The sequence below is a fragment of the Muscardinus avellanarius genome (assembly GCF_963383645.1).
Source record: "Muscardinus avellanarius genome assembly, chromosome: 1".
NCBI lineage: Eukaryota > Metazoa > Chordata > Mammalia > Rodentia > Gliridae > Muscardinus > Muscardinus avellanarius.
In genome coordinates, this window is record NC_137786.1 from 9,720,697 (window position 1) to 9,746,867 (window position 26,171).

General features: G+C 39.2%; 1 protein-coding gene across 4 annotated transcripts in view; it reads right to left on the reverse strand.

Moving 5' to 3' along the window:
• CTNND2 (catenin delta 2) overlaps positions 1-26,171 on the reverse strand; it is a gene marked incomplete at both ends in the record, with an annotated part of 995,918 nt that overhangs the window by 461,448 nt on the left and 508,299 nt on the right. For 2 of the 4 annotated variants that reach the window (XM_080715500.1, XM_080715499.1), the window contains 2 exons: positions 5,587-5,703; positions 6,314-6,348. In XM_080715500.1, coding sequence (XP_080571626.1) covers positions 5,587-5,703; positions 6,314-6,348 — 152 coding nt within the window. Of the gene's footprint in view, positions 1-5,586; positions 5,704-6,313; positions 6,349-26,171 lie in introns of those variants that run through there. The other 2 variants (XM_080715502.1, XM_080715501.1) reach the window with 1 other exon arrangement.

Consider the following 26,171-nt stretch of genomic DNA (forward strand, 5'->3'; position numbering starts at 1 on the left):
AGCGTGGGGATTACAAGCATGTGCCACCACGCCTGGCTTCATTTTTTATTTTTAAATAGAATCTCACTAAGTTGCTGAGACTGGCTTCAAACCTGCAATCCTTTTGTTTCAGCCTCTCAAGTACTGGGATTGTAAGCTTGTACCACAATACCTGGCTTTGTTGATCAATTTAATTCAAATATTTATAACTTTGATTACTATAATTTTTATAAAAACTTTGACTATTAATACCCTTTGACTACTTCTGCATCTTTTGGTGTTGTATTTTGGTGTTGTATTTACTGGGAATTATGAAAACGGTCATCTTAAGTATGCCTATAACTTTTAATATTATTATTACATAAATGTATTAGAGTTATATTTTATAATATTTTAAAAACATGACCTCTCAAAGATTCTCTTATAAATTATGTATATTCACAGAAATTAAATAAAAATAGTAGACTATCATTGATAATATATTCACTTCTACCAAACTACATATGATTATTTTATTTGGATTCTACCTGCTCGAAATGGTAACCTATAAGACTGATTCCTGATCTTTTAGAATACATTTTGATGTGAAATTCAGAATAACATGCACTTTTTATTACCATAACATTTAAAATATATCACCATCCTACTGAATAATGAAATTCACTAAAATATGGTAGAATTTCAATTTGTTAATATGCTATAGAAATAATAGTAATTACGATTTCCAAATATATTAAAACAGTATAATATGAAATTATTATTTCAAAATAGAATATTAAAATAGAATATTAAATTATATATGTAAAACATATCATATGTTTTATATATATATACATACATATGTATATACATAAAATTTTGTTTTGGACTTGGGATTGAACTTAAAGGAATTTTACCTCCGAGCTACACCCCTGGCCATTTCTTTTATTTACTATTTGGACACAGGGTCTTGCTAATTTGTTGAGAGTCTTCTCGCTAAGTTGCTGAGGCTGGCTTCAAACCTATGATCCTCCTATCTCAGGCTCCCAAGTACTGGGATTACAGGTGCATGCCATCACACCTGGCTTGTTTCTGGTATTTGACTTAAGATACTTTTGTTAATTATTGGCTGAGTTATAGTTATCCTTATGTCTGAGGTTGTATCTCCAAGGACACTCAAAGTACTTGGTCCATGTCAGCCCAGGCCAAGCTCTATTTTACACGAGAAGCCTATGGGTCCTGAGTGCCTATTGGTAAACTGCTTTCCCTTGGGGTGGTTGTTTTGTCTGGCTTTCTTATAGTGACAGCTATTCCCGAAGTAGGGAAATGACACAGTGAGCAGTCATGAAAAGGCGTCTGGTGGTAAAGGTGGGACACGTGATGTACATACTGTTTAGGATAGCGCTTTTTAAAAATACAAAGTGTTGCAATCTGCGGATAGTGGGATGACACCATGAAGTTAGCACAGCAAAGCAGCGACTGCTTGCCTCGGGTGCCAGGAATGAAGTGACTGTGCCTCAGGATTAATTTTCACCAAACCTTGGAAAGGAAAGCAGAAAAATATTAAGTACGATGTGCTGAAGGATGGAGATCGCTTTCCATTGTAGTATTTTCTCAGGCTTGATTTAGACTTATTTAGTGTTGTTTAACTCCCTTCGGAGACTGGTTCTCAAGGGCAGAGTGCCAGGTCCAATTTAGCATTAGCTAGTTCATGACTATTCTAGCTAATGAAACCATTGATTGAATAATCACAAGGGACTAGCGGAATCTGATGTGCTTTCCCTAATTAGACGGAATGTGTCAAAGAGCCACTGCGCATCTATTTGCTATATTTGTAGACCCGGGCCAGACACATGGTATATTGTATATGGGTGCGCTTAGTAATATGATGTGCTGTTTAACCTCTTCACTTCTCATATATATTCTCTGCCCATCCTCTCCTAGGCAAGGATGCCCTGCTCCATGGCCTCAGGTTGGGTTTGGCCAATAGGAGGCACAGGAAAGAAATCAGGAGACTAGGAGTCGTATCCCCTCCCTGAGACCACACTGCCTCTCTGCTAGTCCCTTGACTTGCCTTCAGGTCTGAGCGTGGTGAGGGGTTCTTCTTTCTCTCTGTTGCTTCTCCTTGGGTATCTCAGCATACGCTGCTTCCTTAATCTTTTTTTTTATAACTTTATTAGTGCATTGTAATATACATCCTAGTGTGGATTAGAGTGATAGATCATACCTGCATACAGCACTCCATGTGACTGCCTCCGCACCCCGCCTCACTTCTCCCTCCCCGCTCCCCATACGCACCTACAGGTGGGACATGAGCGTTCTGTGTCCTTCCTCAAGTCTCCTCCACCTCCTCTCGCTCCAGTCACCTTCTGCTATTCTATTCACCTACTGGTCACACGCCTCAATTATCTGAAGTCCCTTTGATTTTTTTCCCTCTGGCATCCATATATGAGAGAAAACAGATGACCCTCCACTTTCTAAGACTGACTATTCGCACTGAGAATTATATTCTCTAGTTTCGTCTTTCATTTTCCTGAAAATGACATGCTTTCGTTCCTCTTTATGGCTGAGTACAATTTCACTGTGTTTATATCACTCTGTGCCCTTATTTTGGCCCACTCCTTTGTAAATGTTACTACTAAATTAAATTCACTTCACTTAATCTCTTTAGAATAGACTATATATATATCCCATCTGGACTTTTTTTTTCCACTGAGGATTGAATCCAGGGTGTTGCACATGAAAGACAAGAGCTTTACCATTGGGCTACATCCTAACCCTTCTTTTTCTTTCTTTAAACCAGGATGTCAGGATTGTATAAAACAAGAATTAACTAGAATCCTATCAGTCTTTAATAAGATAATTTAACATATGATAATATTGAGTGAGTAATCTTTCTCAGCAGTTACCAGCTATATCTGGAAATAGCCCTGCTGGAACATGTAGTATTCCATTTGTAGGTAACTTGTGTTTCTCTGTTTATTTGTGTAATGCTGCAGATCCAGCAAGATCTCACACATGCTAGGCACTTTATCTCTAAGCCCCACCCCGATCCCGGCAGGTGACTTCTGAGTACACGTTAGAAAGATAAAAGTAAACACTAAAAATTCTATGCTCCCAGGCTTCGCATCTAAGAAATTTTGGTATAATTACTTGGTTTTCAGTAAAAGAATTCATGTATTATCCCTCTGTATTTTATTTATCTTGTATCACATTTATTTCTTCTGCTATTTTATTTTCTACTATTTCTCCATTACTTTTATCATTTTCATCTTCTTCTTTTGTTCTTTATCTATCTCTTTTTAACATTTCCCCCAAATAAGTAGAATGGTACTTTGTCTTATTTTTCAAATAACAAATTTAGATTTTCTCTGATTTCAGTTTTAATCATAAAATGCTACTCTTTTATTGGCATTCTAAATGGTATGTAATTTCCTTTTTCGTTTTCACTTTGATTCATTAAATATTATAAGTTGTATTTCCTGGTTTTAATGTCATTACATTTTTTGCTTATTATTTACTTTTAATTGTAGTATTAGTCTCAAAGAATGGAACCCTTCTTGTCTTTATGTTCCAGTATGCAATCAATTTTTGTCAGTTTTTTGAATATAGATTATAAATTTATACTGTCATTCAAAGGCTAAAACTTGACATTTAGTGAATAAATTTATTTGTTAATGTTTAAATTCCCATTCTCTGAGACTACTTCTTCTAGTATTCAGTCCGAATGTGTATTGAAATGTCCACAATGTTCATTAACGTCTTTAATTTTATATTGACGCTCAGATTCTCTGTTGTTTGGTGCATTTATGTTCACTAGATTCATCTCTTCTTTAGAAGTTGAGACAGTTTCACCAGTAACTCCCCTCTGAGACTCTGATTAGTGCATCTGTATTACATTCCACTTTTCTTTTTTCTTCCAGTTCTATCTTTGCATTCATTGTATTTGCCAGCACTATTTTGTTTAATTCTTCCATTTTAACATTTGTCTCCTTATATTTCTTATAAACATCCCATAAATTTTGTACCATTGCTCACTACTACTTTGTTTTACTGCTTTTACTAGAAAATTTAGTGTACAGACACAGAGACTTTTAGTATCCCTTTTATTTTGCATTGTTTCTCTCTTCTATTAGCTTTTTATCTTTTCTGTTTTCTCTTCTTTCTATTTATTACAGGTTATACTCATCTTACACTCATAATTCTGCATGTAATTCTACTATTATAAAAATGAGATGTGCGTTATCACGACCACCTCCCTGCAAGATCTGTTATCCTACCTCTGCCTCTTTTACTTCTTAGGAAGGTGAGTGCATGTGTTCCTCTTCTTGACTCTTCCTTTTTGTTTGTTTGTGGCACCCAGATTGAGCCCAGGAACATTCCACCTCTGAGCTACATCCTCAGCCCTATTTTATTTCAATTTTGAAATGGTCTCACTAAGTTTTTGAGAGCTTTTCTGAGTTGCTGAGGCTGGCCTTAAGCCTGCTATACTCCTACCTCAGCCACCTAAATACTGGGACTACAGGTATATGTTATTACAAACTTGGCTCATGGGTTTCAAATATTAATTAAATGTGTTTTTACTGCAGCTATTTGCTATAATAAAACATATCTAATGACCCTGAGGTAAAAATAACAATTCTACATTTTTAAATATAAAATACAGAGAACAAGTATTATATCAACCATCCATCTTATTTTAGAAGTTTTATTGAAGAGATGAACATGGATTTAAACGAATCTGGGCATTTGCAATGATGTTATCTGAAGGCGAGTGCCATTAGAAAGAGTATAGAGAAGATGAGCTAATATGTAAATTAAATAGTTCCCAAGATAACCATACTCTCCTAATCTTAGATCTTCCCTTTATATGGAAAAGCTTAAAGTGTATTCAAGAAAATTTTATGTTTCTAAGTTAAAGAATAAAATGTTTCACCGATTTCTTGATACAGAAATTATCATGGAACTGTTCACTTAAATTATTTAATGTTTAGCCTTTAGTGGAGTTTTGTTACAGAGTATTAAAAGGAGACACATTTCAATTCCTAACACTTTTATTTCTAAGCTTCAACCACCCTGGTTGAAAAATCTAATTAAGTGAAGATAAAGAAATCTTTAAATGTTCTATTGAAATTAGTATAGTAGTGCAAGGTTAAATATAGAGATGTAAGGAGTTACTGCCTATTACTTAGAATGTGTAATATTATACTAAAATAGTATAGTTTAGTATTGTACTGAATAGTTGATACTCTTTATATTACATCAAATTTTCCTTTATTTTGCTATATAACTGCAGATTCTAAGATTCCTACTATCAATGATCTATATGAATAAATCAGTGATAGTTTTACCGCAGATATTTATTAATTAAATAAATATATATAAGTTCAAAAATGAGCTAGTGTAGATGGTAAAAATTCTAGATTTCAATAACTGCTTTCAAGTTTATAATGTAAAGGGCATCAGGGTGGGGTAATGTGGGAAGGAAGTAGTTGAGGGTGGAGATAAATGGGTAAAACAAATAAAAATTACCTTTAAGTCCTTCTTAGCTATAGCTCATGACATTAATTATATAAAATAATGGCATCATACATTTTCTTAACTTTTTTACATATAATCAGTACTTACTTTCACCTGTGGAGTAATCCTGTGGGTCAAGTATTCCCGATTCCTGGAGCGATCTAATGCAGGAGTCCACCAGCTCAAGACCAGTTGTAAGCTCATCTTCGATATCTTTTTGACCATCTGAAAGAAGATATTTGGAAGCGATGAATAAACACACGTTGTGATAATACTAAAGCTTTAGTCTGTTATTTCATAATCAAAAGTATCTTAATCAAATATATGACTTCTGGGAAGTTCTCACAGATACAATATATGTGTGTGTATATATATATATATATATTTTTTGGTGGTACTGGGGTTCCTGAAAACCCTTCTACCTCCAGGCTACACTCCCAGACACCTATTTTTTTATATTTTTATTTGGAAACAGGGTCTCTTAAGCCAGCGCTGCTGGCTTCCAACCTGCGCGATCCTCCTGTCTCTGCCTCCCAAGCGCGGGGATGACAAGCGTACATTACCACGCCCGGTCTTGACAGATACAATATTATAATCCTTCATAACTAACACTAAAGCCAAGGTCAGCCAATTCTATGTGACCTTGGAGAACATCAATTATGAGACAGTTGAGAGAACTTAACTCCCCATAAACTCTGAGCTATGATAACAACGTCACTTAATTTGTACGACCATGTTTTTTTTCCCCATTTACTTTTATATGTCTTTTCTTTAAGTTCCAAAGAAACATAATCAGTGGAAATAGGCACAGAAGTATCCAAGAGGCTGTGCTTACCTTGTGCCTGCCAATGAAACTGCTCTTCTGCTGAACTGTAGAGAACAAAGAGAACAAAGAGGCATCATGCACTGATTAGAGACGAAAGGACTCCAGAATTTAGCACACAGGGGCACAGTGGAGCACTAATGGTGGATCCATGGCATTCCCTTTCCTCCTTCACTGGGAAAAGGGATCTTTCATATAATTTTATATGCAATTGCCATTCATCCCTTTTGATTCACAGGTACTAGTATGTTATAAATGGACATTGTTCAGTAATTTTCAGAAGGACAGCTCTCTCTCTCTCTTTTTTTTTTTAAAAACAAATCCCAATCCATTCAACTTGTTCTTTACAATAGCAATTTAAGCAGTTTTAAAATACAAGTCATAATTGTGTCATATAGACTGTAAAGTAGACTAAAGAAAACACAACTATCACCTCTCTTTTCTTTTACTGGGGATTGAATTCAGGGACATTCAAGCTATAGTCCCAGCCCCCACTTTTTATAACAGGTTTTACTCTGTTGCTGAGAGTTTCACTATGTTGCTGTCATCAAACCTGTGGTCCTCCTGTCTCAGCCTTCCAAGTACTGGGAATGTAGGTGTTTATCACTATGCCTGGGTGTGTGTCCTTTTCTATTACAAAGAAGATAAAATACATCTTTGCCTCACTTTAATATTTTTTATGAACATTTACTTCCAGTTGATTGTTGTGGTTTAAAATTATGTAATTTAAACATAATACTTTGCCACCAACTGAATATCCATTTCTGCATTTCTCACTTAGCCAGGTGGAAAGAGTTGCTCCTATATGTGATACACCGGTGACACTGTACCAAGTGGATCTGTGTAGACAACACCGATTTCAGGGACTTATTTAATTAAATACAAAATAGAGAAATTTAAAGTTTCTAAATGTGAATGACTATCATGTGTATGCAGACGCTTCCTGCATATCAGTAACTGGTGGGAAATCTAGATGTCAATTACTGGCAGATATCATTTTTGAGAACGATTGATTTCCTACCCTATTTCCACCAGCTCTCTGCCTCTGATCAAGCAGATTCTGTGAATAGCTCATCAGTTTCTTAACAGCAAATTCATTTTAGACCTTCATTCTGCACCTTACAGGTGGATTCTGAATACATTTATAGGAGAAAAGGAGAATCCTGGTATAAATCAGTGTTCAGAAAAGCCATGATTAATGTAAACGGATATAAGGATAACCCCTAAAAAACACATGACACTTATAGAGTTTCTGGCTCCTGCAACAACCCATAATAGACACCTGCAAAATAGATGTACAATGGTAAAAGATATACACGGGATCGGTACATGAAATGATAACTTTACAAAATCAGTCCTACTCTGCTCTTTCTTGCATCAAAAATATATAATACGATGTAGAAGTAACATTTAATTTCAAAGTTTAACCCTTACAGTAGAATGCCATCTTAAAATCAATATTTTAAACATTTCAAGATAGGCTCTCTTCATATTTGGTGTTTAATACAAGGCAGTACCATCTTAAAATTCAAGAATCCTTACAATACATCTGATCCATGGTCATCCTATCAATTGTAATCCTCTAAAGAGGCTGCTAAACACTTTTTCAAGACCATGAATATCATACTAGTGTTTAAATATGGTCCCATTGGTCATTTGCAGAAGTTGTACTAGAACCAGGAACACTCATTCTTAGTAATTCCAGATGTTTACCTGCACCCAAATTATGTGCAGCCTTCCTTAAATACACGCACATTAGGTCTTCATAGGAAAACCACCAGATCAGAGAATCTACAGGTGGGGCTGAGTATCAGGCTTCCATGATGGTCCTGATTAGTGCTAACTTTGACGAACACTTTTCTTTAGTAATGATCCACCATGAATTCAGAGCTTTATCACAACTGCATTCTCTATATTTTAAAGTTCAACAAACTCACAAGGTGGCATAATAGTATGCTGGGTGTGTACAGGTCCTGGGTTCATAGAGAGGTAGAGAATCTTTTCATAGTATACTGTGCTACATGGTGGTCTTTTGCTCCCAAAGATGAGTTTGCATGGAAACCCTGAAGTCTGTGACTCACTTGAAAAAGAGCTTTTGAAGATATAAGTTAATGAACTTCCGATGAGATCATCCTGGATCGTATAGGAGGGCCCTAAATCTGATGACAAATGTCCTCATAAGGGATAGGACACATTCATGGAAAATAGAAAGAGGGATTCAGCCACAAGATAAAGATCATGGAAGCTGCTGGAGTCTCGAAGAGGGATGGGAGGGGCCACTCCTCAAGCCTGGTGGAGCCTGCCAGTACCTTGATTTTAGCCTTTTCATCTCTACCACTTTGAGAGAATAAATTTCTATCATTTTAATCCCCCACTTGTAATTTGCTATAGCAGTCTCAGGAAACTGATATATTAAATATTTGTTTTAATACAGTAAAACATTCTCATGTTCTACCCTCCAAGGTTTGCTACTATCTGTATACCACCATGTGTCTATCAATCCCACCATTTACCAGAGCCCAGCAATTTCACAACTAGCACAAACCTCTGTCCCGTAGATGGAGTTTAGTGATGTTAAGTAACTTGATTACACAGCTAATAAAGAGATCACCAGGCACTCCAGTTAATTTGTCCAACTTCCAAACCAGACTCCTCTCCCACAATCCCTTGTGATACAGGGAAACTTACTTCAATTACCACCCACGTAAAGTGGAGGGGATGAGTGAGGCGCTGGAAGCCATTCCTATGCTCAGCCAAGTCCAGCTCTCCCTTCCTCCCAGTCACACTGAGGGCCACACTGACACCCCCTGTGTGAAGACGGACCTAGGGGAAGGCCTGTGAGAGAAAGTGACAGGTGCCCCTTCCTGCCCACGCACAGAAGGGTGGGCATCGGGTTTTCACACTGTTGTCTTTTTTTGGCACTGAGGATTGAACTTGGGGGCATTCTACCTCCAAGCCACACTCCCATCCCTTTTCACATTTTGTTTTGAAACAGGGTCTCACTAAGGTGTTGAGGCTGGTCTCCAACTGGCAAACCTCCTGTCGCAGCCTTCCATGTACTGGGATTACAGGCATGCACCAGCACGTCCAGTCCTAATGCTCTACTCGTAAGCCCTGTGATGGACGGGTCCTGAGCAATCATGTGCAATGAAGACTTGAGCAGAGGGCACAGCAAGAGACACACAGTCACTGTTAAAATCCTGAAGCTGGAGGATTGTTTGAAACTGCAGAATAAATACCACACTGACCAATAGAGAGATGTATTTTGGTCCCAAGGCATTTCCACATGGAGCCGAATAGCCATGTCCTGGGGACCCCAGCACAGCCAAGGTGCTGCCTTTGTTCATCTCTTGGCATCTGTCTGCTTCTGTATAATAATGGATGATTTTATGTGCAGGGCTCCATAGCGCGCTATTACATAATATTTATTTTTCTGTTCATCTGTTTCAAAAGTGTTCCAATTTTATGAGGCAATGGGAATAAGAAGAACCATTTTTTTATTACAATTGGAAAAAGATCCCCACTGGCCATGAGTATAAAACTATCCTTGCTAAGCAGAGGCCTCTTCCTTTTGGCCAGACAGAAAGCATTAATCACTGTGACGGTCTCCCCGCTTCCTTTTATGCAGTTTAAATGCATTGAAAGTATGACTGATCACAGAGAACAGGAGTCCCAAGAGGAGGCCGGCTGGGTTTTTATTTCCTCTAAGTGGGCACTTTATTCTCTCTGCTAGGGTATTCTATGCAATTGCATATTTTACACACTTGATTCCTTCTCTTAAGAATTGCTGTAAGGTGTTTGCATTTAAAAATGCAAACAAACTACTTAATTCGTTTAACAAACTCGGATCATGACTGTGTGTCAGACACCCTGATATCAGGTGTTAGGAATTATCGATGGTAAAATTCCCTCAATTATATAATTTAATTTAACTTAATGGAAAAGCCATTTTTTGAAACCGTTATAAGTCATTTGAATGTTCAATTTCAGGAAATAAAGTGTTCTTTCATTGGAGAAATGCTATTTCATGAAATGAAAATCACCTATAAAGAATTAAATTTAAGAAAAGTATAGATATAGCTAGCTGAGGTAGGGGCACATAGCTGTTACTCCAGCAGGGTTATCCCAAAGGACATTCCAAAGGGTATCCTTCTGGGACAACAGGCATGAGGCAGATGATCACAGGTTCCGGGGATGGTCTTGGTAACATAGTGAGACCCTGAGCAACTTAGAAAGCCCCTATCTGAAAAAAAAAAAACACAATAATACAATAAAGCTGTGAGGGTAGCTTAAAGGTAGAATAACCCTGGGTTCAATCCATAGTACCAAAATGGAAAAATATGTAAATGTAATTTACATCAGTTCATAGGTACTTAAACATACCTATGTTTAAGTTTCAGTACCCAATGACTTTGAGAAATACATATATTTATAACAATGCCTACGCAATTAGTATTTAACCTTTAAACATATACAGACATCAGAGATGCTAAAGAGAAATTTTACGAACAATACTTGCTAGCACTGACCCTAAGAGATAACACTTAGAGAGCTCTCACTTTGTATCAGGCAATATTCTAGCCAATTTACACTTAATCTTCATGAAAAAGTTTTGTTTTGTTCTTCCTACTTTCAGGGACTGAACCTAGCACCTTGTGTATACCATGTACGTGCTCTACTGCTGAGCTTCACCTCCAGCCCACCATGACAACACTTTTGAGAGAAGTGGTGTTTCCCATGTTACAGAAAAGGAATGCTAAGGTCAGGTATGCTAAGGGGGTCCCTGGGCGTATCACAGCAGGCTGGCAGCTGAATGAGGACTCTGTGCGCTTCAGATTCTAGAGTCCCCGTCCTGAATGTTTGTCAACCATGGGAGTGCACCCAAATTAAATCTCTATGTGACAAAAAATAACACGATAAACCAAGCCAGATTCTGAGAGAACATATTTGTAACACATATATTCAACAAGAGATTATTTTTCACAACATATACAAAACTCCTTCAAATTAATAAGATAGAGATATATGAGTGATGTGTGCATGTATGCCTCTACCATCTTGTATTCCAATCAAGATATTTGACAATTCTCCAATAAAAAATAAATAAATAAAAAAACAAGAAGAGAGATAAACAGTGGCACACACTTGTATTCCCAGTACCTGGAAGGCTGAGAAAGGAGGATCACAGGTTCAAAGCCAGCCTCAGAAACTTGGCAAGGCCTCAAGAAATTTAGGGTAACCCTGTTTCAAAATAAAAAACAATATAGGAATGGGGTGTAACTTAGAGAGAAAATAGCCCTGGGTGGTTCAATCCTCAGCAAAACACAGACACATACACACACACAGACACACACACACACACACACAGATACACATGTGTGAGAGAGAGAGAGAGAGAGAAAGAGAGAGAAAGAGAGAGAGGGGGAGGATAGGAGAGGAGAGGAGAAGAGAGAAGAGGAGACGAGAGGAGAGAAAGAAAATCACTACATATATGATTAAAAAGATTCCAAACTCAAGTTGGATATGGTGGTACACAGTACTTGGAAGGCTGAAACAGGAGGGTTGCGGATTTGAGGCCAAACTTAAAACCTTAGTGAGACCCTCAGTAAAGATCCTGTATCACAATCAAAAGTAAAACAGGGCTGGGAGTGTAACTGAGGCAGAATGTCCCTAGATTCAATCCCTAAAACCAAGATAAATAAATAAAGACACCAAATTCATCATGGCGGTGGCTTAGTTGGGATAGGGGAGAAATGAGAATGAGGGATGGGAAAGAGGGTATTTCACTCTGATTTCAATGTCTTTTTTATGAAAACTGACAAAATGACCTCATGTTATTAGGGCAACATGTTAACATTTATTTTTAAATATATTTTGTATTTAGGGGGAAAGCCATGGTTCTTATTTTTAGAAATGCATTTAGTTACACTCTCAGATGAATTCTTGTAATCCATTCTACATAATATGCTTGCCATGATTAGAATCACCTCTCTGTTGAAATGCAAATGATGTAAAAAATTCTGAAAAGATACATACAAATAATGGAGAAATAGAATGATTATATAGATGCAGTTCCTTTTTTCCCTCCATTTCACATGTGAGAAAAATGACAGAATTACTTTATCATGTTTCAAGTTTGAGGATGTTTGAACATTTCAAATAAGCAACCAAGACCTTTCAAGTCCTGAGGGCGTGGAATGGGGCTGGAGAAACGTGTTTGGATCAAAGAATAACCTTTAAGAGATGTTCACCCTCGCTGTTTTTAGCGTGAGAGTCTCCTTACTCACCGCCAGATGGTTTCTAAATATATACATATATATACATATTTAATATGTTTATAACGTATTTGTAATATATGTTTATAATATAAATATGTTATATATTTATAGATGGAAGCTATATATGTTTATATATACATATATATATATGAAAAGTGCACACACACACACACACACACACACACACACACACACACATAGTTCAAAGGGTTTCCTTAATGTCAGGAAAAGACACAAAGCCAACCATTACTCCTGACACTCTGTCTCTTATGAACTTCTCAAATACATTTTATTTTCTTTTTCAACATTGTGATGCCCAGAGCATCTATTGCCACACGATATCATGTGGAACATTATTGCTCCTAATATCTTTCAAAATGAAAGCAAGCTACAGAACTATGAGTTTTTGGTAGTTTTCTTTCAAGTTAAGCAATGTACCTAAAACATAAGCCGGTGAAACCATTGTAAAATAAATTGCTTCCAGACTAAAATAATTTGATTCTCGCCTACAGGAAGAAAGATCCTTATACTGATGATGTCCATATGACTTAACCTTGTCTCCTGATAGAAAATAATGTTTGGTGGGTAGTTTTGCATGCATATCTCACAGGAAAGGGCAATACTTGAGGAATAAAATGACCTCCGTCAAAAGTCACAGACCCTGTGGAAATGTAAAGTGTGTTGTAAATATGACCAGAAGTGGTCCCCATGGTGCTTGGGCTAAGGCCACTGCTGTCCTTTTACAAGCACACTGGATCGGGCATTTACTGGTCTGGGTTGGAGAATAACCCTGTTTTTTCTAGGACTTTCTGTGGAACTTACTTCCCTTTAGCCTAGAGCCTATGGCCTCTGTAACTGTCTGGGAAATATTCCCAGATGTACATTGTAATATCTCCACCATACAAATAGAATATCTGTTTTTTTCTTAGATCACCTATATTCTTATTTTATCTATTTACTTACTTATTTTCTCTGTGTGTGTGTGTGCGTTACTAAGGATTGAACTCAGGGGCATTCTATCTCTGAGCTACACCCCAAGCCCTTTATTTTGAAACAGGGTCTAACTAGGTTGCCAAGAGAAGCTGAGAGTCTTGCTATTTTGCTGATCAAACCTATGATCCCCTAAGTACTGGGTCCTCCTTCCAAGTGCTGGGATTACAGTTGTGTGCTACCACATCTGGCTGTCTCCTTTTTTGATTTAGCTATTTCCATCAAACTTTAATGTTGTGGCTATTAAAAGCATTTTTACAGGGGTTCTCATGGACAGTTGTAGAAGCACAAAGCTTGTCAACTAGGAGCCCATGTATGTGCGGTGCAGAGTATGGGCTCTGAAGCCAGAACCCCTGAGAATGAGGTTCCACTCTGATCCTTTGAATCCAGAAAACACTAGACAAGCTACTTGAAGCCTCTAATACCGGCCCTGAGACCACTAAGTAGGAGTCTTAGTTCAGGGGACGGTGTTGGGTGATCAGGGGCCTGCTACATATTGAGGTGGTATAGAAATACTTAAAATGGCTCATGAATTATGACTGATCATGATTATAATCAGTCATTATACATTAGCAATATCTATGGCAATAGTTATATAAGTTGACCAATGGTGGCTTACTCTACTTTATTGCACACTTTGTAGTACACCACAAGCCTTTGCCAGAGGGTCAAAATGGGGAAAGACATCAGAAAATAGGTACTGTGGATATTAGGAAAATACCCAGGCATGGTGTATTTCATATGAGGCTTCTGCACTAGGCTGGTAGCTCCACTGGTCCCAGAGAAAATGGTGCAACAGGATTGCTACATATGCTTGGTGATGCTCACTGTGGCTCTGGGGGTATGGAAGATAGACACTGCCAGCTCTCCTTGAGTCTTGCTAGAGTCCAAATGTTGAATGTATTCTAGAGGACCACGTGCCACAGGCTTGATCCCAGGAGTGGTCCTATTGGAAGGTAGTGAAACCTTTGGAAGATTGGGAAGTTTTTTGGTCACTGTCAGTGGTACCCCAACAGAGACTGTGTCTTCCTCCTTTGCTTTCTGGCTCATGAGGTGAAAAGTTTTGTTCCATCACATGCACAAGCCATGATGTGCTCTCTCTCCACAGCCCCCAAAAGAGGCCAAGGCATCATGGACTGGTACTTCCAAAACTGTGACTCCAAGTAACCTTTTTATCTTCTTAAACTAATAATCTCAGGTGTTTCATTATAGAAATGGAAAGCTGACTAACATTAACTTGACATCAGAAGATAAGTGTAGAGAACTGGGGGAACATATAAGGCATTTTTGTACACGGGGACTATGAAAGCATCAACAAATCACATACTGTCATAAAGCATCAGTTCCCTTATTGGTAAAATAAGAATTTTACTAGCATTTACCTCTTGGGGATCTTAGGAAATTGCAAGTAGTGCCAGAAACAAAAGAATCATTATCAAAAAGAAAAAATATATAAGCCCTCATTATCACATGTAGAAGAACAGAGGCCTGAGAAAGAAAAGCCAATTTGTAGATCTGAGAGAAGTACAGTAGGCCTTTTACATGGAATTCAACTTGTCTACGCTCGGGGACCAATAAATATCATCACACAAATATGTCACAGGCTCGGCAGAATTTATATCATCTATCTTCTTTTCCCACACTAAAATGGGGAAGAGAAAAGGCGGTCCGTGATTTACAAAGAAAGATGTTTTGCTTTAAACCGTAAGTTCTCCAATCAGCGCTACATAGGACGCGTCTACTGGCAATTGCTATCTTTCATTCAGTCGTGAAAACCATAAAGACCATTGGCAATTCTCAAAACCGCGGGAGCAAATAAATCAGGCTCAAATTGCTATTATTAATTTCTTTTTAGTTCAAAGCAGAGGAAATCCATATTTCTAAGCTAATTTTGTTGGCGTTGGTGACTGACAAACTATCCAGGCAACTGACAGATCAGAGCAGTAGCAGCTCCCATGTCACCGCCTGGATTCACACGGCCCTCCTGTTTATCACAGGCCACCACAACACTGCCACATTGGAGAGCTGGCCAGCTAGAGCCAGACAATGGAGAAAGAGCATGTATTCTGCTTTGTTTTAATTTCTTCCAAATAAATACTCGAGTTCCTAACAACCACAAAGAATTAGCCGGAGGCTCAATCATTCTAAATGTGCAATCTGCCCAAAAGCCAAGCTCTCAGCATGAGAAAGAAATGCATTTACGTCTCTCATCCTCAAATGTGTTTTATAGTTTTGGAGTTGATTGTGGTTATATTACAAAAGACACACTATGTAAAAATCCAGGACTAGAAGTGGCAACAAATGGTTTACTATATAGTAGAAAATTCTCATGTTATGCCCACTTCTGCAGTTTCCTGGGAATCTTCTCATGCATGAGTTGGAAATAATTTCTTAATTGATTATACTTATATAAAAGAAATTTACTGTAGTTGAAGCAGCATTTCCAACCGTAGAAAATTAAATACCATGGTATCTTTGCTTGTGGGTATTCCATAAATTGGAACATGGTAATTGTAATTCTAGATGCTTAGGGGTACTACTGTTCATCAACTGACTGGTAGATTTTGCAATATTTTGAAGTGCTTTCCAAACCATGAAATTGAATCTTCTGTGTTGTTTATGTACTAATACTACTGAATTATACATTGTTACACTGGCAATTCTATTTTGGTGTTCACTATTATTTACAGTTTGATGTTGATTAAACTGAACACTTCATTCCAGACCCTGGGAGTGAACGGAGACCTCACTACGTTTTGCAGTTAGACCATTTATAACTGATTGTTTGGTAGGAGAAGAATAGATGGCGGGTTTGCCAACAGAGGTGGTACCTATATCAAGAGTCTCAGATCGCCGGGCGTGGTGGCGCACACTTGTAATCCCCGCGCTTGGGAGGCGGAGACAGGAGGATCGCGCTGGTTTGGAGCCAGCCGCACTGGCTTAAGAGACCCTGTTTACACATAAAAATACAAAAATAGGTCTGGGAGTGTAGCCCAGAGGTAGAAGGGCTTCCAGGAACCCCAGTACCACCACCAAAAAAAAAAAAGAGTCTCAGATGTCCCAGGTGTTAGTCCATTTCATCTTTGGCACAAAGTCTTCTTGTTAGAAAAGTTAGTCAGTTAGATCATCTTAGTTAAACTCTCTCTAACTTTAGGGAGCTCTCTGTGTAAAAGGAATGGTAAAACTTACATTTCTCTGGTTTCTTGTGGTGGTGTGTAAGTGTGTGAAATAGCATGAGTGTGTGTGAGTGAGTGTGTGTGTGTGTGTGTGCCTCCTCTTTTGTTTGTCCAAAAGCATCGATCACACAGCTCTTCTGTTTTTCCTTCCTTCCTGTATTGTCTATTACAGATTTGTTAAACTCTGGGCATTGAATTTAGCTAGAATATAAATGAGTTCATCAATATAAGTGAAGCCAACCTTTCTCATATTATTTAATGGAAATATATGCATAAAGAAGAAAAATGATCTTTTGTTTTGCTTTTTGAACACCCACATGTGATTTGTGAAATATTAACTTTAGTGCCTTTACAGCGCAGAAACCATGTAATATTCACGTATGAGGACTCTTGTGGTGCTAGAGATCTTTGCTTCCTGAAGAGCAGTTGTGGTCTTTTGACCACCTGAGTCATCTGGAACTACCCAAGGTTTCAGTTAGAAAGTTTAACGTTTAAGAGATGAACAACTATTCATAACAGGTCTATTTGCTATGGCCAAAGGAGTAAAATAACCAAACATCCTTCAACAAGTGAGGGGTTTAGAAAACGCATGCATCTACTCCAAAAAAGCCTACTTAGCAAGAAAAAGGAAGGGTGGCTGACACGTGCAAAAGGCAATGGATCTCTAAGGACGTATACTGAGCAAAGAAGATAAATAATCTTTGAGAGCTGGAGAACAGCTGGAGGTTGCCAGGGCTTAGAGATGCTGAATGCAGAAGGTGCCCGATGAGGATGGGATGGTCCTGAGTGTGGACTATAGCGGCGGGGACACAATCCATCAGGTGACAAATTGACATCGAACCACACATACACTCATACAAGTACCTGTCAAATTGAAAAAAATTTGTGGATTACCTGGTTGTGACATCATATTGCTTATATCAGATGTTACCACTGGGGAGAATGGGATGAGGTTAGCAGTGATCTCTCTGTAGAGTTGATTTTGCATCTTCACATAAATCTATAATTATTTACAAATTAAAAGGCAAAAAATGGGGAATAGTTTGGCAATGCCTCATTTTCTTTACCTATAATTGATTTTTTTCTTTATATAAGATGCTACTCATTTTTTTCCCATGTAATAATTAAATTAGAGCCGGGCATGGTGGTGCATGCTTATAATCCCCGCGCTTGGGAGGCCGAGACAGGGGTATCGTGCAGGTTCGAAGCCAGCTGCACCTATTTAGTGAGGCTCTCAGCAACTTAGTGAAACCCTGTTTCCAAATAAAATATAAAATAGGTCTGGGAGTGTATCTCAGAGGTAGAAAGCCCCTGGGTTCCACCCCCAGTATCAAATAAGTAAATAAATAAATAAATTAGAATGAAGTCAAGATTGGTGGATATTATAGTTAGATATAAAATATACCCTAAAAAGCTCAGTTATTAATATTCAGGTTTGATCTAATTGAGTCATGAGGGTTGTAATCCTAGAAGTGTATAAATCCATTGCAGTGAGTTTACCTCAGTGGCACTTGGTAGTGGGTGGTTGGCAGGGTCCCTAAGAGTGCAGCCTTGGAGAATGTAAATGTCTCCCCTCCCCTGTTCTTGCCCTCTCTCTCTATCTCTCTGCCTCTCTTGTCTCTCTGTCTCTGTCTCTCTCTCTCTCGCATCAGGCCTCCATAATGTGAGAAGCATAGCCCATGTACTCTTCCTCCACCTCCCACCGCCATGCCCTGAGACCTGAGGTCCCCGGCCTCACATGGACTGAGCCCGAAACAGTAAGCAAATATATCTCTTTTTCCTCTAAATTACATCATCACTCCTTAGATTATAGCTGCAAGAAAGCTGACAGATCCAGTGGAAAAGAGAGAGAGAAAGAGAAACAGATGGAAGGAAGAAGAAAAAAAGGGGGAGCTGATTTGTGATTACACTTTTGTTCTTCAGTCTTATCAGCCAGAGCTCAGATGACCCTGACCTGGCTCATTTCTGCTTTGTCCTGTGAATAAAGGAGTCATCCCTGCAGCATAATAGACCAATCACACTGTGCACTGCCAATCAGATGCGAGGAACTATACTGCCGTTGAAGGAAAACTCGCCCAGTGAGTCTCAGTCTCCCTGCTCATCAGACTCTCAATATTCCTTCCCACCGCCATATGTTTTCAGGGAAAATATAAAATGATATTTTGGCTCCCAGTACTGGAGCAAAGTACCAATTCCTAATGCATGCTATGTGAGTCCCAGTGACCTCGCAGTATAATTCACTGGCTGTCTGCAAGCATATTCATTAAAGTTAGGCTGTTGCCTGGCGGGTCCGCTGTTGCTCTTCCTGGTAATTTGCAGGAGAGAGACCTCAAAGCCCATCTGCTTGCATGTCCCTTAGCCCACTATCTCAGCTCCTGGAAACCTGTTCCCTTGACTGATTGCTTTTGTCAGTTGCTTTCCATATTTATTATGGTGAAAAAACACCACACATTAAAAAATTACACTCTTTCCCACATTTACCGTCTGATATTGCGAGGCACAAAAGCAGATCAGCCTCAGCTACACAGTAGCTATGGGCACCCTCACATTCTCCTTTTGGAAAGAAAAAGGATTGGAATATGAGGTTTCATTACATAACTGCCAGTCAAACACACAGGATCATTTAGGATGCCAGGCATTGAAATACGCACGACTGTCTTTTCAGATATTTGAAGCACCTCTTCCCAGGAATCATGGTTGAGATTCTTCAGATCCATTTATTCACTGTCCATTGCAAATGTCCCTTGAAGCCTACTTTCCCCGGTCCCTTGCTTGGAGTTTTCCTTCCCTCTTGCCTGGTGGTGTGAAGAGCTCTTCCCCTGAAAGTCAGTCCTCCCGTTGACCGGGATTCTCTCCTGGACCAAACCTGGGTTGGACTCTAGTGAGTTTTCCCTGTGTCTTCCATGCCCTTCCTCATAGAATACAGTTTCAGCAAAGATCATGCTTTCCCAGTTTAACCAGCAAGCCCCACCTTGGTGCTGGACAAACTCCTCACTCTCCACCTGCCTCCAATTCTCCTCCCAGGTGATGTCTTATCTCTTTAGTTGCCTTCAGGAAAAGTCTCACTGGGTCAGTGTAGATAGAATTCTAAATAAATAAATAAAAAGTGTCTCTAGTATTTCTTCCTGGTGATTTTTAAGTATCGAACCCTACCACGCTCCTTGGCCCCAAATCCCCACTGTTCCTTTTTGTATTTGAGCACCGTCCTAGTACTATCAGATCTCATCATAGAAACCCCCCCTCCAGAAAAAGTCTGCCTTGTTGATCTTCAAAAAGTGGCACTGAATTTTTTTTTAAATACCACCGCAGGTTCTCCACTGCCTGAGATAAAGCTGGAGGAAGGCACAACTCCTCTAGCCCAGGTCTCCGTGCACCTACTGAGATGCCATTATCAGACCAGCTCCCTGGCTTGAGATCTGCTCATTGCATAGGGTACTTCACCCAGAGCGCCCCTGCTGGGTTTAGCACTTCACTGTCACCCTCTTAAAACTCTTAATAATTCTGTCTCTGAGCTTGTATTTTGCAAATGACATCTGACAGAGCTGTGAACCAAGTCCTGGAGTAATGAGGCTGTGCAGAGTATACCCAGGCCCCCTGTTTTTCTTCCCGGGTCACACACAGCATCTGTAATGCCCTGCTGGGGCCATCGGGTGCGTGGGAATTGAGAAAGACTTTAAGTGCATAGAAGGTAAGTGTGTGGCGTTGATGGTGGAATAAGCCTGGCTGCTGGAAGCTCCCAAAGACTGTGCTTCCTTTGAGCCCGAGCTTGCTTTGAACATCGAAGGCAAGATAATAATAAAAAAAAAAAAAAGTGTGGCAGGACACACAAAGGAATTCTCCTCAGCCCTAAAAAAGAACAAAATTGTGTCATTTTGCAGAGATGGATGGAACCAGAATATTATGCTAAGTGAGATGAGCCAGTCTCAGGAAGTCAAGGATTCTCTTTTCTTTTTTCTTTTGCAGATGTGGAAGTTAAAGAGAAAATTGGAAACAGAAGGGATTTAGATAAATGTGGACAGACAGAAGAAAAGTGGAAGGAGATTGAAAAAGGGAGGTAGGGAAGGGAAGAAGGAGGGTTAAGGGAGGAAAGGGTTCAAATACTGCTCTGGCGATATATAAAATATTACTACCAGATTTGCAAGCATAAGCTAGAGGGGGGATGTGAAAGGACACGCATGAGCTGTGTGCATGGATATATGTTGATGTCACACAGAGCCTCACCATGCTGTAGGATCCTAATGTATGAATGAACACATATAAAAAAGAAGGCGTGATCTTCTAAGAAACACGAACCATGGAGGCTCTCTCTCACATCTCTCTTTACTTGTGCTTCTCCCCCAGGTCAGCCGACCACTGAAGCTCAAAATGGTGATCTAGACAGAGAGGAGCATTATGGCTCCCACGGTTCCAGTTCCATCTAGAGTTTTCCCACTCATCCTCAAGGATGCTGGGTAGCATCTGCGCCTAATGAGAATGGAAAGAAAAACAGTCGAGGTGGATTTGAGCCGGGTTTCCCTTGTTCTGGTAAGAAAGAAATAGAGATGCATGTCTGGGCTGGGGAAGATGAAGCCTACAATCTTAGTGATTCTGAGAGGAAGTGAAATGCTCGTGTGTTTGGATTTCAATCCAGAACTGCATGATATAAAGATCCATAGAAGAGTTCATGGTAGTGATTTAAAATTTTTAGTTAGAGATGAGGGAAAGACTGAGGAAGAAGAGGGGAAACCTTAGTGTTTGTAATACCTTTAGTGACCTCTTTCTCCCTAAATTTTAATAACAGGCCGTGCATCTACACCAGGCACTGTGGATGATGTGAACAGGTCTACCTCAGATAGCCAGTGCAGTCACTAAATGATGCATACGCTGAGTATGTTGGTAAAGGCTAGGAAGCTGAGACAGGAGGATCTCGGATTTGAGATCAGCCTCAGCAACTTAATGAAACTATGATTCAGAATAAAAATAAAAAAGGGCTGGGCTTAGCTTGAACCTCTGGGTTCAAACTCCAGAACAACAACAAAATAGCAGTATATATGAAGGTCCCAGGCTTCAATAGGATATCAACACCTCCTCCCTGTCTCTCTTGAGCTTTTCATCAGCTACCCATCTCTCTCCTTTCCTCAGGCCTGCAGATTTTTCTGCTCAAATCAATGATCTCAATGCTATTGAAATGGACATCTTAAAGCAGAGATCTGACGGAGGCCATCCTAGTTGGAAAGCCCTCAATGGCTGTCCATGGCCTTGAGAGCAAACCCGCGCTCTTCCACAGAGCAATCGTGATACCTGAGGACCTCTCGACCTCCTGGAGGGCCACCTGCCCCGGGGGATGCTGAATGTGGCTCTGAATCCTCTTATCAACACCTGCTGGACTCACTTGTATGTTAGCCTTTGCCGTTGTCAGATGATGAGCTGTTGAAGACAGAGCTCACTTGACCTGTGCAACCCACGGTATGAAGCTCTGACTGCCGCTCACAAACACCGTGCTTGCAGATGGACGTCAGCGTGGTCAGTGCAGTGCGGGGCTCCTTGATATAGTGAGCGTATCCTTTATTTACCTCACTCAATCTTGTCTTTTTAAAAATTGTACTGTGACAGAAAGGAGCTGTAACACTTTTATTGTACTTTTGTCAGACGCCATCACTGGGATAATTAAGTCTTCTGAGCGAGCATTTTGAGTTGTACAACCTCCTTTGGAACAGAAGCATCCACATATCAGAAACCAAGCATTGTGCACACCACTTCTCCACTGTGCTACGTGCACTTACTACTTAACGGTGCACCCGGCAAGTCCTTTTCAGAAAACAATCAAACCTTATTTCTCATATATCTAAATTTCTACATGGCCACTTTTTTTCTTAAAGTCAGAATGTACCATGATTCAAGAGAAGGCCAGAGCGGCTAAAATTATTTCTTTGTGAGGTAGGATATAGAGATGGTATTCCCACATATGAGGAAAATCTATCCTTTTTATATGCTTTTATTGGTGCATTGTAATTATATATCTTATTGAGTTTCAGAATTATATAAATATGCATACACACAGCACTTGGTGTGTGTTTCTCTCTGGATCCTACATCACTCCCTCCTACCTGTAAATATTTTTGAGATTTGTATGGATAACTAACTTTATAATATGTACATAAAATTATTTGAACATTATTTTCTTCACCACCATAAGACCCAGATATACTATTCCTGGGTGTCTTTCTAAAGGAATTGAAGTCAAAATATTATAATGATTCATGCATATCCATATTTATAGCAGCATAGTTTGCAATAGTCAAATTATAAAACCAGTCTAGTTGTCAGCAGATGAATGGATTACAAGACCATGGTATATTCATTCAATGGAATTTTGTGTTTGTGGGGTGCTGGAGATCAAACCCAGGGACATTCTATCTTTAAGATACACTCCCAGCCCCCACACCCCTTTTTGTTTTATTTTTAAAACAGGGTCTTACTAGGTTTCTGGAAGTCTCACATCCTGGGATTTTACTCAGCCATAAAGAAGAACAAAATTTTATCATTTTCAAAAAAATGGGTAGAACTAAAGAATATTATTTTAAGTGAGATTAGCCAGTCATCGCAAGCAAAGAGTCATATGTTTTCTCTCACATGTGGAAGCTAGAAATTGGAAAACAAAAGAAGCTTCAGATATATGAGGAGAGACTGCAGTAGAAGAGAGGAAGGAAAGGAACTTGGGGAAGGAGATTAGAAGGAGAAAATGAAGACCGGATGAAGGCAAACCTATCCACTTAAAGAACCACTGCCAAATGCCCCTGTGTAGCCATGTCTTCTGTTCTTCAGCTGTTTTCTGCCCATCCTATAACCATCCTATAAACTTGAGCAAACTAATTTTCCTCTCCCTAATTAAGCCCACTGCCGTATTTCATAGACTCGAGCTTCCTGTTAAATGAAACACATTGTCCTTCACAAATGCCCCATGACGTGCTCCTGGTGGCTTCTAGCTGGGGACAATTACAAGAAGATAAATCAGAGCTCACCACTGGCAGCTGTCATTAGTGTGTTCCCGTGTTCCTCCTGAGGCCCCCATGTTTATTTAGGGCGCCAGGGCAGAGCAGAAGCTGAGTGATCACGGAGGAAGCAGCTCTGGAAAGCTGCAGCCAGCAAAAACATCCTTCATTTTTAATTTGTTGATTTAATCTGGCTAGAGGGGCACTGACAGAATTCTCATCACCTAATGTGCTTAATGGTCTAAATGAAATGAGTTGGTGGTGTTGATTTAGCTCCTATTGGACCCATTTCCAGTCCATGCAGTCCCTGATAAATTGCTCGAATTGGCCCTTCTCTCAGAAAATGCACTAGGAGAGAGGAGACACTGGCATTGTACGTGAATGTGAATTGATGGGAGAGACTCCAGGACGGGAAGGTGACTGTGCTCACTCTTCAAAACCCAGTGTCCTAGGAGGAGAGGACACCCAAGCCGCGTCCACTCTCATTTTCTTTTCATATTCAGGAGGGCAACTAGCAAAGCAAATCTAGTTTTGTTGGGTTTCAGTGGTAATTAGTGGGGCTGATTTGCAATTTCTCTACTGGAATATAAAAGTAAAATTGTTTTTTATTCATTTCTACTATTAAGAATTCATACAACCGCGCGTAGTGGTGCACACTTGTAATCCCAGCATTTAGGAGTCTTAAACAAGAGGATCACAGTTTGTGGACAGCCTCAGCTACTTAGTGAGGTCCTGGGCAGCTCAGTGAGACCATGTTTCAAAATAAAGAATAAAAAAATAAGGCTGAAGGTGTAGCTCAGAGGTAAAATGAGCCTGGGTTCCATCCCCAGTGCGACACACACACACACACACACACACACACACACAGAATTCATATAAAACTGGGCATGGTGAAACATGCCTGTAATTTTAGTACTTAGAAAACTAAATAGGAGGATTATAGACTCAAGGCAAGCTTGAGCAACCTGGTAAGACTCTGTATCAGAATTTTAAAAAATGATTTTAAAAAGGCCGGGGGTCTAGCCTGTAGGTAGAATGTCCCTGGGTTTAACCCCCAGTAACAATAAAATGAAAATAAAAAAGAAAGAAAGAGAGAGAGAAAGAAAGAAAGAAGAAAAGAAAAACACAGTCCAAAGGGATTTAGATGTTGGTACAGCAAATGAAGCCTAATAAACTATCTCCAGAATAAGATGGAGCATTCTTTTCTCACTCTTCTATACAAATGGTTCAGTGGTTCACAGCTCAAAATTAAAGGCCCAAGGGAGGAAAAATTGATATACATTTTCAGAAAGATTAAAGAGAAGAAAAACTATATATGCTTTCCTCTATCTTTTTTGAAATTAAATTTTTATTTTATTTTTTATTTATTTTTTAATTTTTTAAAACTTTTTTCAGTGCATTGCAGTCATACATCTCATAGGTTACAAGATGGTAGAGGCATACATGCACACATCACTCATTTAGCCCTTCCCCAATTTCCGCCCCATTCCCTCCCAGTCCCACCTTCTCATGTTTGGCTCAGTGATTGACTTTGATATGTTTGTTAAGGTACATCCTGAATACTAGAGAATTTCCCTCTTCCCCTCTCTCATCCGCTCAGTAAGGTCGCCTTATTTGCTCATCTATAGTATCTCTTTCCTCGTCTAGAGTTCCTCCTATGACCCACTTTCTCCCTAGCTTTCTCATATTAGAAAGACCATTTGATTTCATTTTTTTGTGATGACTAGTCTCACTTAGCGTAATATCCTCCAGTTCCATTCATTTCCCTGTAAATGATGTAATAGTGTTTTTCTTTACGGCTGTATAAAATTCCATTGTGTATGTATCCCACAGTTTTGTAATCCATTCTTCTGTTGATGGACGTCTTGGTTGGCTCTATAGCTTGGCAATGGTGAATTGTGCAGCTATGAACATAGATACACGTGAATTAGTTTGGCAGTTTGGTTTCCAGTTTTTTGGGCAGATACCCAGAAGTGGTGTTGCTGATCATATCGTAAGTTTCTTCCCATTCTTCTGAGGATCCTCCATACAGTTTTCCAAAGTGATTGCACTAATTTGCAATCCCACCAACAATGTATTAGAGTTCCCACTTCTCCACATCCTCGCCAGCATTTGTTGTTTGTGTTTTGAATGATTGCCATTCTAGTTGGGGTTAGGTGAAATCTCAGGGTAGTTTTTGATCTTTAAAATACAGGAAAATGCCTGAAACTCAAATCTGTTTCACATATAGACTTTTATATAATAATTACTACAGCGATGTGGGAAATGACTCTGTTTCCTTCCATGGTAAATGCACACAGAATGTCAATTTAGTAAACTGATAACAACAGGTGGTGTTTAATTGTGCTATCAACTTCCTTTCTGAGGAGTATACACCCATGAACACTGCCATCAACAGCAACATTAACAATGCAAAAAACAAAAACTTTCTTTTTTCCTACTTTGAAATTTGGAC